Genomic DNA, 14,166 nt, shown 5'->3' on the forward strand with positions numbered 1-14,166 from the left:
CTTCAAGAGATGGAATTTGAGCTGGTAGAATTTGAGTTGAAAGTGGCCCAAAAACTAAAGAGGCAGAGGAGAGGGTACAGAAAATTGTAGGCACAGAGGACAGCCAGTACAAAAGCATGGAGACAAGAGACAGAGTACTGTGTTTCAGGAAGAGCAAGCAGGCCACTGTAGTTAGATCACAGTGTGTAGAAGGGAGTAAAGTGTAAAAAGACTGTTAAGGTAAGAAGGGGAGAGGCTTTGAAGAGTCAGTATGATGTACCAAACAGACTGCTGGACTGGGTGTCAGAAAGATGTGGGTGCAAATTCTGCCTCTTGAGCTTACTAGGTATATGATCATGTCCAAGTAACCTAACCTCTCTTAGTATCAGGCAGATTTCTAAGACTTAATATTATAATCAGCAATGGGACTTCCCAAACTAATTAAAGAAATTACAGATACATCACACAACTTGTTGACATACAAGATCTCTATAATTTCTTGATTAGTCTATTGAGATATAAGGATTAAGACTCTGCCCACTGTCCCTTTAAATTATAAAGGTATAAATCTCTACTGACAGACAAACTTACTTCATGCAACTTTACAATCCCATGACTATCTCTCCAAATTCTATAGATTCGAGGGACCTCCACGCTTGAGAAATCAGGCGATCTAGCCAAACTTAAAACTGCAAAAGGCCCCCAAAATGATCTATGGTTTAGAATTTAACCTTAGATAGCAATGTTTCAAAGTCAAGCTGAAAGGAAGTCTCTTAGCACAGTGCTCTAAGAATATGGGTTTGGTCCTATGCTATTAAACATTTCATCAATTAATTGGATAAAAGAATAAATGACATGGTTATTAAATCTTCAGATGACCCAAAGCTGCAAAGCATAGCTGGACACATTGGATGCAGTAGAAGGTGCATTAGGTTTGGCATGAGAGGACTAGAGTTTAAATCCTGAAGTTGCTGCCTAGATCGATTTGACTTGGGGCAATGGTCCTCAAGTTTCCTCATCTGCAAAAGAAGAGGTTGATTAAGGGTCCATCAGCTCTAAATTGAAGCAAGATTCAAAGATATTGAAAGACCAGAGACACTGGGCTGAATCTAATAAGATGAAATTTAATAGGGATAAGTAAAGTCTTCTACTTGGACTAAAAATATGAGCTTCACAACTCCAAAAGGGAGGAAGCATGGCTAGACAACAGTTGGTGTGAAAATGAAGCAGATTTTAAGCAGCACTAAGAGAGGTACTAAGGAGGCGATGGATCCTCTCTATTCTATGCTGTGGTTAGCTGGCATGTGAATTACTGTATCCAGTTTTGGATGCCATGTTTTGGAACTACAACCTAAAGCTAGAGAATGTCCAGCAGAGAGTCGAAAGTATGGTGAAGAGCTTGAAGACCATGGTACATAAGGAAAGGCTATTTTGTTTAGCCTGGAAAGAAGACTTACAGAAATATCTCCAAATATTTTTAATATGAATTAGCTTTGTTCTGTATGACCCAAGAGGAAAGAATTAGGACTAATGAGAGGAAGTTACAAAGACGCAAATTTGGATTTGTAAGGAAAAGCTTCCTAAAAATTAGAGCTATCCAAAGAGTAATGGGCTACATTGGAAGGTGGTGGGATCCCATTCACTTGAGTTAGTTAAGCAAAGGCTGGATGATGACTACCTGCCCAGCATGCTGTAAAGTTCCTGTTCAGGTATGGGTTACAATGAAGATTATGAGCCATTCAGTGTATAGGAAACATACATGGACCAAATGTGACAATCTCAATATAGTCTATTAATACGTATGCAGATTTCTAGCATACTATAATTCCAAAATAAGAGTTGAGAGGAAAAGAGATGTTCAATTCCAAACTTAAATGGTACAAAATAGAGATATGTCATTTTTGTGTCTAAGCAACATGGTACAGATATTATATGAATTTAAAATGTCTTTCTGCTATAGCAAACAGGAAAATCTCATAGGCTATTATGATGATTAAATGAAATAATGTATGTAAAGTACTTTGTAAATCTTAAATATTCTACATCAGTCATTACTATTACTTATTAAAACAAACATTCTCCTCTGCCTTGATGATATAGTTTTATTGTATCTGATTAGTCACAGGTTTAAAGCAGCAGTAATACAAACTGACTATTTCAAAAGCAGCATCTCATTACCTCCAAAACTAAAACAGTGGTATATGGTAAACATTCTCCAAGATGCAAATGATCACAAATCAATCACAAATAAACCTACGGAACAAGTCAATCTATTCATCTAATTAGGGGTGAAGTTATTTTACTTCAGGTAGACAGCATTTATATAGCATTTTAAGGTTTACAATTGCTATACAAAAATTACCTAATTTCATCCTCATAACAACCCTTCAAGATGGGTGCTATTATTATCCCCATTTTATGTTTACTGAATTAGACACAAGTTAAATGACTTGCCCAGGGTCACACAGCTAATAAGTACTTGAAGCAAATTTGACCTCAGGTCTTTCTAACTCTAGGTCCAGTGTTCTTTCCTATCAAAACACAGTCTTATTTAAAACCAGACATTCCATAGGAGTCATACTAAGATTCTTCAATGGAAAAAGTGGTCAACTGGTACTGCATGCCCCAACCCCACCCTAATTTTTTCAGGCTAAAACAGTCTATGATAGATGACAGTCTTTAACAGACATGTATATACATATATATTTTAAAAGAAAAATTTTTTTTTTCCTAAGGAAGATGTTAGCTTTATCTTTTCACAGCCATGGCTTCTAGCTAAGCAAGAACATGAGTCCAGCTCTTATATTAATATACCACAATGATAACTTTGGTTCCGCTCAAGATTAGCAACTAGAGAAAGACTAGTATCTAAAGAAAACAACTCTTACTTTAAGTATCTGAGAAAGGACATTTAATGAAAGATAACATAGGTAAAAACTTTCTAACAGACATGCCCACTACCCATTCCCCTAGACTCCCCAAATTTTATCCTCGTTAATACAAGGATAAAGCTGGATACAAGCTAGAGAGAAAAAAAAAGTCCTTGATCTTTATTTTCTCAACTACTTTCCCTTGGACCTCAAGGTCTTAAGACTTACAGAATTTCTAAAATCATTTCATCACTTCATTTTACAGATGAGAAGAGACCCCTGAAAATAAAGTAAACAGCCCACAGTCACAGCATGAGTTGGGGCACAGCTAGACCTCCAACCTAAGTCTTCCTCACTCCCAATCTAATGTTCTCAGATGCAATCTTCTAGTCTAACCATAACCTTCCAGAAAAGCACAGTACTCAGGGGCTCTAAGTCCTTGCTACTAACTTCAAAAGATAGACCTCTGCAACCTACTGTTTCTGAACTTACTGACTGAGTTTATTAATTTAATGTTATGCCCTCATAACATTAAGACGAATTCAAGATTATAAATCCAAGGAACTTTTCCATGTCTTCTGTAAAATCATACTGGTAGATGCTGTTCACTCTACTCTCACCATTTATACAAGGGCTCATACAACATATTCTTCTTTGAATTTGGTTCTGGAAAAAAGTTTGTCTCTGCAGGCCAACAAACATTACACAACTTAAAAGTTGTCCCTTTTTGCCTTGGCCAAGAAATTTTAAGAAGCTAAGTCAGTGCCCAACAATAGCAATTAACTCATCTCAAGGGCCTGGTAAGTTACTCCCCACGCTCTTCTTACATCATTTCTGTTCTACTTTTATCCTCAATTGTCTTTGCATACATTAATTTTTAACTTCACACGCTGTCAGAAACTCTTTTAGAAGTACTTGTCTTATGAAAAAATTAAACAGAAAACCAAAAGATAGATTTTCTCCAATACTACTATTTACAGAAAAGCACATTTTAATTACAAGAGCAGGAAAAGATGCTAGTTAATTTCTGTGGAGATCCTGAAGAGTGTCTAGTATTTTTAGGGGCTTTGCTTAAGGTTAATGACAATCATTTCTTCGGGAAACTTTTATTGTGACATGTTATAAAATGTTAATGCCGTCAGGCCATGTGAAAGAGAATGTTATTATATGCTGTCTGAAAAATGATGCAAAAATGAAGCAGACATCACTGCAATCATCAGCTGGCCGGAAAGAAACAGGTGTCCAGTCATCCCAGGACCAGGCAACTGAACACCAAAGGAAGTAAAACAAGGACACAGCTAAAATAACAGCTCAGTTTAGGAAGGAATCATAGAAATCTGGCTTCCTGGTCAAGTCAAGGGCAATAAATCAACAAACATTTATTAAGCAGTGTGCTAGACACTGTGCTAAACACTGGGGATACAAAGATAGGCAAACTCAGCCTCTGTCCTCAAGAAGCTCATATTCTCATAGGGGAGATAACACACAAACAAGTATGTACATACCAGATATATACAGTTAAATGGGAGGTAATCTCACAGCGAAGGCACTAGAATTAAGGGGGACCAGGAAATGCTTCATGCAGAAGGTAGGATTTAAGCTGAGCTTTAAAGGAAGCCAGGAGTAGAAGAAGAGGAGGGAAAGCACTCCAAGCATGGCAGAAGGCCAACGAAAAGGGATTGAGTCAGAGTCAGGAAATGGAATATCATAAGCAGGGAACAGCAAGAAGACGAGTCACTAGATTGCAGAATACATGGAAGAGAGTAAAGTGTAGTAACACTAGCAATGCAAGAAGAGGCATAGTTGTGAAGGGCTTTAAATGCATTTTATATTTGATTCTGGAAGTAAGAGGAGGTATTGGAGTTTATTGAGTACATGGGTGACATGGTTAGACTGGAACTTTAGGAAGATCACTTTGGCAGCTGAGTGGGAAATGTACTGGAGTAGGGAAGAGACCATGCAGGGAGACCAACCAGAAAGCTAATGCTGAAGTCCAGGCTTGAGGTGATGAGGGCCTCTACCAGTATGGCAGCTATGTCAAACACTAGAGATATTATGAAGGTAGAATCTACAGACTTGGCAACAGATTAGATATGTTAGGTAAGAGACTGAGGATGATACCTACATTTTGAGTTTGGGTAAGTGGAAGGATGATGGGTGCCCTTGACAGTAATAGAAAAGTCTGGAAGAGAGAAGATTTTCAGGAAAAATATCAAAAGTTTTGTTTTGGACATGTTGGGTCTAGGGTCACATGGTACCTAAAGACAGGTCCTTGAAGTCCAGGGGGATATAGGTGGAGAAGGTAACTTCACCAAGAAAGCCCAGAAGCAATTTCCAAGCACAAGCATCACAATTTCCTTAAAACTATATATTTTCATATTATATCCAGCACCAAACAGTGTACACAGCTAATAGCCCTGCTCCTAGTAGGTGCTTAAAAAATGTTCACTACATCTCCCCGAGAAGATGGCATAGGCTACTTCCTTGGTCTTCATACAATCGCAGAATTCTTAGGAGGCCAGACAGTAAAGGTAACAGTACGGTTCAATGGACAGAATGCTGGACTGGAGTAAAGAACACCTGGGTTCAAACCCTACCTTTGATACTTATTCACTCCGAGCTTCAGTTTCTTTGTAAAAATAGGGATGATGATAACAACACTACTACTACCGACTCACAGAGCTGCTGTAAAGCTCATAAAAGATAAAAAATATATGTAATGTGTTTACCTTTAAATGTATGTACTTTCTTTCTCCAGAACCTTAGAAGAACCCTTTGAGTTGGTCTTACTGGTGTTATTTTCTTCATTTTTTCAGATGAAGAAACTGAGGTTCAGAGAGATTAACATCAAAGGTCAAATTTGAATCTAGACCTTTCTCACTCCAATTCTGGCACTTTGTCTACATAGAACAATAGTCATAGACAGACAAGAGAGACAGAAAGACATATACACATATATCAATTATTATTTTTTCCAGGGTAACACTACAGGGTAGTCACAAAGATATCAGGGTAGCATACTGACAGTAAAACAATAACTTTGCCAAAGTGAATACATCAGAAACAAAACTTAAACTGAATTAAAATCTAACCCAAATAGGAATGAACTGGCTAACCATGGAAAAGTTTTAGAAGTGAAGAAAGAAATGGAACTTAAGAAAGAACAAGACCTACTTTCCTATAATTGGCATGAGACCAGGATTACATATTTTCTATAACATATAAATTATTCTATTTGCTATAGTGTATACTTGTAAAACTTAAAAAAAAAAAACACTAAAGAAGGGTTACATGCCATTTGCTGAAACATGGCAAGAAAGAATCTCAATTCAAAAGATGGGGCCCAGGACAGAAGGGAAAGATAGCAAGAGCAAAAAATAAAATCTAGTTGGTCATGCTAATGAGACAAGTACTGAGGCTTGCTAGTAGAAGAACAGGGTCATAAAAAACTGAAGGATAAAACATGAGAAGGCATTTTAGAACAACAATAGAGCTTGATGTAATTCTTAATGAGTTGGGAGTTTTTTGATCCTCAAACAGATCTATGGTTTCCCCAAATTTTCTAAAGACCTCAAGCATGTCTTTAATAGTGAATTTTGTCCAGAGGGGAGGGTGGTGGGAGGGGGAGAAGCCTCACCTCTGCCACCTCTTCTTACTTCAACATTTCGGATATTCGAGGTTTTGTCAATGTAGTACTCCCTCTAGCAACACAAATTGCAAGCTCAATACAGCTTAGGAGGTGTCTTCAAGAGCTGATGTGGCTGAAAAATTTATCACTCTCCAGTCAACCTGATGATAAGCCTCTTCAAACTTAGCTAGGCTGGTCCTAGAAAAACAGAAATACAGTCCATCACTGGGGCTGTACTTGAAAATTTTCCAGTTTGGTTGGACTTGCCAGAGCTAGAATTCCACTGGGGAGATCAGCTTCAAGAACTCAGGGTCACTTATACAACCAGCTTTAACAAACTCCTCTTATTCTCAATAAATATTTGACAAATCAATGCAAAATTTCGCAGGAGAACAAAAGAGAGATAGAAAATTAGAAAATAACAGCAAGCTAGATTTTGATTGTTCCAAACTTAACATCTGGCATGAACTAAAAATGAAACACAGTAAAAAGCTATTTTGTTTTCCCTCTTATTATTTTTTTTTAAATTCTAGGTGATTTGTCTATTCTCTATATTTAAAAAAATGCATATAAATGAGCATTACTTATAACATTCAGGTGAGACATATAAATAAAAGAATCATGATCTTCTTATAATTTAAATAAGAAAACCAACTGAGAAATTAAATATTTGTCTAAGTTCACAGCTAATAATAGAAGTATACAATCAATCAATAAGTACTTATTAAGCACCAACTGTGTGCCAGGCACTGTTAGGGTCTGCAGATACAAAGACAAAAGTGAAATAGTTCCTTACCCTCAAAACAGATTACATTCCTTTTTTGAAAATAAATGTTATCAATATTTTTTTGTTTTATATATCTACATTTCCCTCCCTCATCCACTCCCAGAGAACTATCTTTTTATAATAAAGAATTGTTTTTTAAAAAGAAACTAGCCAATATGCTGAAAAGTTTCGACATCACATACAACGTTACACCCCATCATCCTCCCATCACTACAAAGAAGCAGGAGAAGGTGCCTGCTCATTTCTATTCTGGAGGTCATTCAGTTTTGAATGCTTTATTGAACTTTCCATTGATTAAGTGTCACTGTTCATAAAGTTTTACTGGTTCTGCTTAATTCACTTTGCACTTGTTCTTTCCATCTTCTGTATTCATATTTATCCTTTCTTACAACACAGTAATATGCCATTACATTCACATATCACAACTTTTTTAATCAGTCTCCAAACAACAGGCACCTACTTTGTTTCCTGTTCTTTGCTACAAAGCACAAAAAGTGCTGTTATAAATATTGTGGTGTATATATGGCCTTTCTTTTTATCACTGACTGCCGTAGGGTATATGTCTAGCAAAGGAAAACTTACATTCTTATGGATGCAGGCAATACGCACACACAAATATAAACACATACAAAAGATACAAAATACATACTTTGTAAACTTTTAAGAAGGAGAATGCACTAGTCTAGGGGAGGTAGGAGTGAGGAAGACAATGAGACCGGGAAAGATCTCATAGAGAAGTCGTCACTTCAAGTCTTGAAGGAACTCAGGGATTCCAAGAGGCTGAATGAGGAGGGAGTACATTACAGTCACCAGGAGACAGACAACCTGTGTAAAGATGACAGCTGGAGTATCAGGTCAGGAACAGCAACAAGGCTAAAGGCAGTAAGGTCTAATAAGGCTGAGGACGGAGTCAGGTTGTGAAGTGTTTTAAAAGCTAAACAAATATGATTTTACTGAATTGCCTAAATGAAGATGTTTTATCATCTGACTTGCTGGTACACCCTAAAGACTGATGGGCCCAACGATGATACTTCCTACAGTCTCTTTCTGGATTTGAATGTGGACTCTGGGAGAGAAGGGACCATTTTATTTTGCATTTCTAAAACTTAGCTAAATGCTTTGCACACAAAAGGTGTTTAATAAATGTTTTACATTCAGGGGAGGAGCTTCTAATTGTTGATTCTGGAGTTAATTGAGAGTCACAGTAGTTTAAGTAGGGGAGTAACAAGGTCCAATTTGTGCTTTTTGCCAGCTATATGGAAGACTGTAGTGGGACAGAAAGACCAATTAGGAGGCTGCTACAACAGTCCCGGAAAGAAATGATAAGGGCCTGAAGAGTGGTGGCTGTGTTAGTAAAGAGTAGATGTATGTAAGAGACATGGAGATAAGAACAACAAAATTTGGGAACTGATTGTATGTGGAGAACAAAATTCTACTTCGTACATGTTGATTTTGAAAGGTGTACAGTCTTGTCCAACTACTACTGGGCAGCTACCTTGTTCACATGCTACCTTCCACGCCCCTCTTCCTACTACTTACTAGCCTTCTTTCTGTAACCACAAAGAGGATGAAATCAAGCCTGCTATTGTAGCAGAATGGGGTTTGCCAACATACTCCCCTAAAGGGATAACTTTCCAGACCAAAGCTTCTCTTTGCTTCCCACTTCTTTTTGCTTATGTGTATTGTATAAGTAAACTCCTTGAGGGAAAGAACTATCCCTGCTCTTTCTATTTGTATTCCCTGTGCTTAAGCACAATGCTCCTATGATGTAAGTGCTTAATAAATACTTTTTCATTCATTCAATCACCTAAACTTTAGATCTCTCTCCCTACACACTGTTCTGAATACATTAGGTATTTAATAAATGCTTTCTACATTAAAGTGAATTTCCCCCATAAGACTTTTAAGTTCCTTTACTCTTCATAATCCCAAGTATGAGCAGTTATATGGCATAATGGAATAGAGTGCTAAACTTGGGACTAGAAAACTCAAGTTCAAATCTTATCCCAGACACTTACTATGTGACCCTGGGCAAATCACTTAAACTTCTCAGCTTTGGTTTCCTCATCTGTGAAAATGGGGATAATAAAAGCACCAATCTATTTTCTATACAAAAAATGCATATAAATGAGCATTACATATAACATTCAGGTAAGATACATAACAGAAAAATCACACATGTCTCAAGTGTATAAATGAGCAAATAAGAGAATCCTAAGCAAGGCTACATGGATATGTGTTTGTACACAAGTTTATTTGGTCCCTAAAACTTTTTCCCTGGCTCTCCTTTCATCTTTCCCTACATATAAGCTATTAAAAGTAGGATTAATTCTTTCTATAGTCATCGCTGATATCTCCCCCAAAACTTCTGTGACAGGGAAGGCCCTGTCTGGGTGTTGTGGCTAATAATAACAACCATTAATGTTTATACAATGCTTAAAAATTTTCAAAGCACTTATACATATTATTATGCAACAAGTATTTATTATGTATCCTTATGCTCCAGGCACTGTTCAAGAAAGTGCTTACATTCCTGAAACAATATCACCTGGATATTGATATTCTAATGGCCATGCAAGGGGGGGGGGGTGAGAACATGCAAAACAATATATGTTAAATATAGTTTTATATATTTCCACCCCCTTTAGAATGCCATCCAGTTACACACACACACACACACACACACACACACACACACACACACACACACACACACACCCTTCCTACATACAAAACAATTAAATACGAAATAGTTTGGGGAAAAGGGAACAGGCAGTTGGGGAGAAATCAACAAAGATTTCAAGTAGAAGATAATGCCTGAGCCATCTGTGAGATGGGAATAAGGGTGCATTCCAGGCATGGGAGCTATTATCATTAACCCCCATTCGAAAGACGAGAAAGCTGAGAGTGAAAGGGGTTAAGCGACTCGCCCAGGGTCACCCAGCTAGTAAGCATCTAAAGGTGGATTTGAACTCAGATCCTCCCTGTGCCAAGTCCAGTACTTTGTCCACTGCAGCCCAACTGGCCCAGCGGTCGAAATAACTGGCGGCGTCAGGCCATTTCCTCCAGTCCCCGGGTCTCTCGCAGGTCTGGAATCTCGAGGCCATCACACAGGACCCCCTCCCCCCTTCCCTCTCTTTACTTCCCCTTCCCTTCTCCTCACTCCCCCTTCCGTTTCCTCTCCCACCCCCCAGCCACGCGGCCGTCCCCACCTCCCTCGCACCACCTCCCGGGGTCTCGGAGCCCGGGCCCCCCACGACACAGCTTCCTTTCCGACCCTTCTCCCCAGTGCCGGAGCCCTGCCGAGCCCGGGAGCCCGCGGAGCCCAGTCCCCGAAGCCCTCCAGGCCTCCAGCCCGTTACCGCGGCGGCCGCCAGGGCTGTCTCCCCCCTGCTCTGGCTCCGGCTCCGACTCCGACGACAAAGCCGCCTCCATCATCTTCACCCTTTTCCTCTTCCGTAACTTTTTCTTCTTCTTCCCGACGCCAACACGTGAGTCTACAAGGGTGGCCGCCATTTTTTGCCCAAGCGGAAGTTCCCTTTGAATTCGCCTCCCTCGGCGGAAGTGAGTGCCTTCGATTTCTATTTCCGGATACCGTGGAGCCCCAGGCTCCAGGACTTGGGTTCCGGGGGCGGTGTAAGGAAAGCTGAAAGGTGCGCCTGCGCCCACTGTTACCTTACTATATTACCCATGTCTGGTTTTACATTAACGTAAAGGCTTCTGGCCCTAGGAGGCTGAACAAGGGCGCGTCCCCTGCCTGCCCTTGTTCTTGTCTCGATGCCCAGGCTGAACATTCATTCCACCAAATTATACCCTCTCTTCCCTTCTCACCAATTCCTCTACTTTTCTATAATGTCCTAATTCAGGAGGCCTTTACTTGTCTCTTCCCTTCCCCCAACCATTCAACTAACATTAATTAAGTCAACTAACGCTTATCAATTATAATTTATAAAGCAATTAAAATCTATTTATTAATTATTTTGGCCTTTTTTGATTTCATAAACCTCCAAACTACTTGTCAGCATTCCTTTGTGTGTTAGATTAGATTGTAAGCTCCATGAGGGCAAGAACTGTCTTTCATATTAGTGCTTAGCACAGTGCCTGGCACATAATAGGTTCTTAATAAATATTTCTTGACTGTTGGCTAAGCCTTACAGTGTGCTAAGCACAGTGCTAAAGGCTGGGGATAAAAAAGAAAGGCAAAAGAAAACAAAAAACAAAAGCCTGGCCCTGCTTTCAAGGAGCTCCCAGTCTAATGGGGGAGACAACAAATAAGATTTAAATAGGAAATAATCAACAGAGGGAAGGCACTGGCTTTAAGAGGGAATGAAGAAGTCTTCTAGTGCCTTCCCTTTGGAATTGCTTCCCATTTACACTATCTTGTAGGTACAAGCTTATTTGCCTATTTTCTCCACCATTAGAGGATAAGCTATATAATGCCTTGCTTATAGCAAGTATTTAATAAATGCTTTTTGAATGACTCTCCTTTTTCAGCCCCCCCTCCTATCTTCACTTAGCACCTACCTCACTGACATATAAAGTGCTTTGAAAAGTTTAGAATGCTATAAAAAGGCTATTATTATTATTATTATTCCACTTTTCCTTTCCTCACCTTTCATCTTCTCTGTGTCCACTTGGTCACTTCTTATCCCTTCTCCTCTCCTTTCTGAACTCTATTCTCATCTCCTTTCCCTCCATTCTCTGCTTATACACCTTAGTCTCCCACTTTTATTTTCTTTACCCCCCCATTTCCTTTATTAAATTTGATCACTTCTCATTGCATCTCCTCTATACCTCATAGTCATACTTTACAATAATAATAATATGTAGCATTCATATAGCACTTTAACGTTTGCAAAGTATGTTGCAATGATTATCTCAATTGATTCTCATGGCACTAAAGGTAAATGCTATTAATCAGAAAACCCATTTTACAGGTGAGGAAACTGAGGTAGGCAGAAGTTAGGTGACTTGTTTAGCATCACACATCTTGTTAAAGTGTTGGGCCTGATTTGAACTCAGTTCTCTCTAACTCCAAGTCTAGTATTCTCTCTACCTACCTGCCTAGATGAAATGAATGACTTTCTTCAGTGGTGGTCTGAAGCTTGGGAGAAGGACTGGAAAAAGTAAAGTTGAGGAGAAATAATGGAAAGACAGTGGAACTTAGTCTTTATTTAAAAAAAAATGTTTTATTTATTCAGCAAGCTTTTATTCAAATCCTGTTGTAAGGACATCTGCCCAGAAGGAGTTTATGAACTAGTTGTCAAAACAATGAATCATGCACACAAACACATTAACTAATAAACAATTTCTTTCTTGGTTCTTATTGATATATATGAATACTGTACCTGTCTTTCAGTTCTTATTCCTAAATGTCATGTGGTGCCACACATGCAGTTTAAGCAACACTAATTAATCTTGAGAGTCTACTGGGTATACAGTATTGTTTTTTTTTTTATAGTATTTAAAATGTACAGTATTTAAAATAAGCCTTCTAGGTCTCATCAAGAATAATAAATCATTACACATAAAGAGTGATACTATAAGCAAATAAGAAGAACATGGAATAGTTTACCTGTTAGATCAATAGTTAGGGTAAGAATTTAGGATCAAATGGGATATAGAGAGAATTACAAAATATAAAATAGGTAATTTTGATCATATAAAATTAAAAATGTTTTGCACAAACAAAACCAATGCAACCAAAATTAGAAGGAAAGCAGAAGACCAGGGGAAAATTTTGCAACAAATATCTCTGATAAAGGTCTCATTTCTCAGATATATAGAGAACTGAGTCAAATGTATAAGAATACAATTAATTCTCCAAATGGTAAATGGTCAAAGGATATGAACAGGCAGTTTTCAGACAAAGAATTCTAAGCTATCTATAGTCATATGAAAAAAATTGTTCTAAATCACTATTGATTAGAGAGATACAAGTTACAACAACTCTGAGTTACCACTTCACATCTATCAGATTAGCTAACATGCTGAAAAATGAAAATGTTCAATATTTTCCCGTATTGGGAATAGTTTCCCGTATTGGGGATACAGGAAAACTGGGACATTAATGCATTGTTTGTGGAGTTGTAAACTGATCTTATCCTGGAGAGCAATTTGGAACTATACCCAAAGGGCTATAAAACTGTGCAATACCACTGCTAGGTCTATATCTGAAAGAGATTGAAAGGAAAAGGAAAAGAACCTACTTGTGCAAAAATATTTATAGCAGCTCTTTTGTGGTAGCTAAGAATTGGAAATTGAGGGGATGCCCAATTGGGGAATGGCTAAACAAGTTGTAGTATGTGATTGTGATAGATTATTACTGTGCTATAAGAAATAAACAGTATGATTTCAGAAAAACCCAGAAAGACTTACATGAACTGATGCAAAGTGAAGTGAGGAGAACCAGGAGAACATTGTACACAGTAACAGCAACATTATGCAATGAAGAACTGTGAATTGGCTATTCTCAGAAATACAATGATTTAAGATAATCCTAAAGGACTCAAGATGAAACATGTTAGAGGAAGAATTGATATTGTCTGAATATACACTGAAGCATATCATTTTTATCTTTCTTTCTTTCTTCTTTCTTTTGTTGACATTCAAGTCTTCTTGTACAAAATGACTAATATGGAAATGTTTTACATGATCATACATATATAATCTGTATCAAATTGCTTACCATCTCAGGAATGGGGGAGGAGAGGAAGGGATAGAATTTGGAACTCAAGATTTTTTAAAAAAAAGTTAAAATTGTTCAAACATGAAATTAAGGGGAAAATATACTTTAAAAAAAAAAGGAATGTTAAATCAGATTCATATAATCACCACAGTTTGATTAGCATCACTTCTGTTACTCATCAGCCTTGTGACCTTGGGCAAGTCACTTACTTGAG

At 38.0% G+C, this 14,166-nt stretch overlaps 1 protein-coding gene across 1 annotated transcript in view; it reads right to left on the bottom strand.

The window, feature by feature from the left end:
• RRP15 (ribosomal RNA processing 15 homolog) overlaps positions 1-10,802 on the bottom strand; it is a 60,086-nt gene extending 49,284 nt beyond the window's left edge. Inside the window, exon 1 of the mRNA XM_027871620.1 lies at positions 10,627-10,802. Within this exon, the coding sequence (XP_027727421.1) occupies positions 10,627-10,780 (154 nt within the window). The 5' untranslated portion in view covers positions 10,781-10,802. The remainder of the gene's footprint in view (positions 1-10,626) is intronic.
• Between the last annotated feature and the right edge of the window lie 3,364 nt (positions 10,803-14,166).

The sequence above is a fragment of the Vombatus ursinus genome, unplaced genomic scaffold, assembly GCF_900497805.2.
Source record: "Vombatus ursinus unplaced genomic scaffold, bare-nosed wombat genome assembly UNPS02014798.1, whole genome shotgun sequence".
Lineage (NCBI taxonomy): Eukaryota > Metazoa > Chordata > Mammalia > Diprotodontia > Vombatidae > Vombatus > Vombatus ursinus.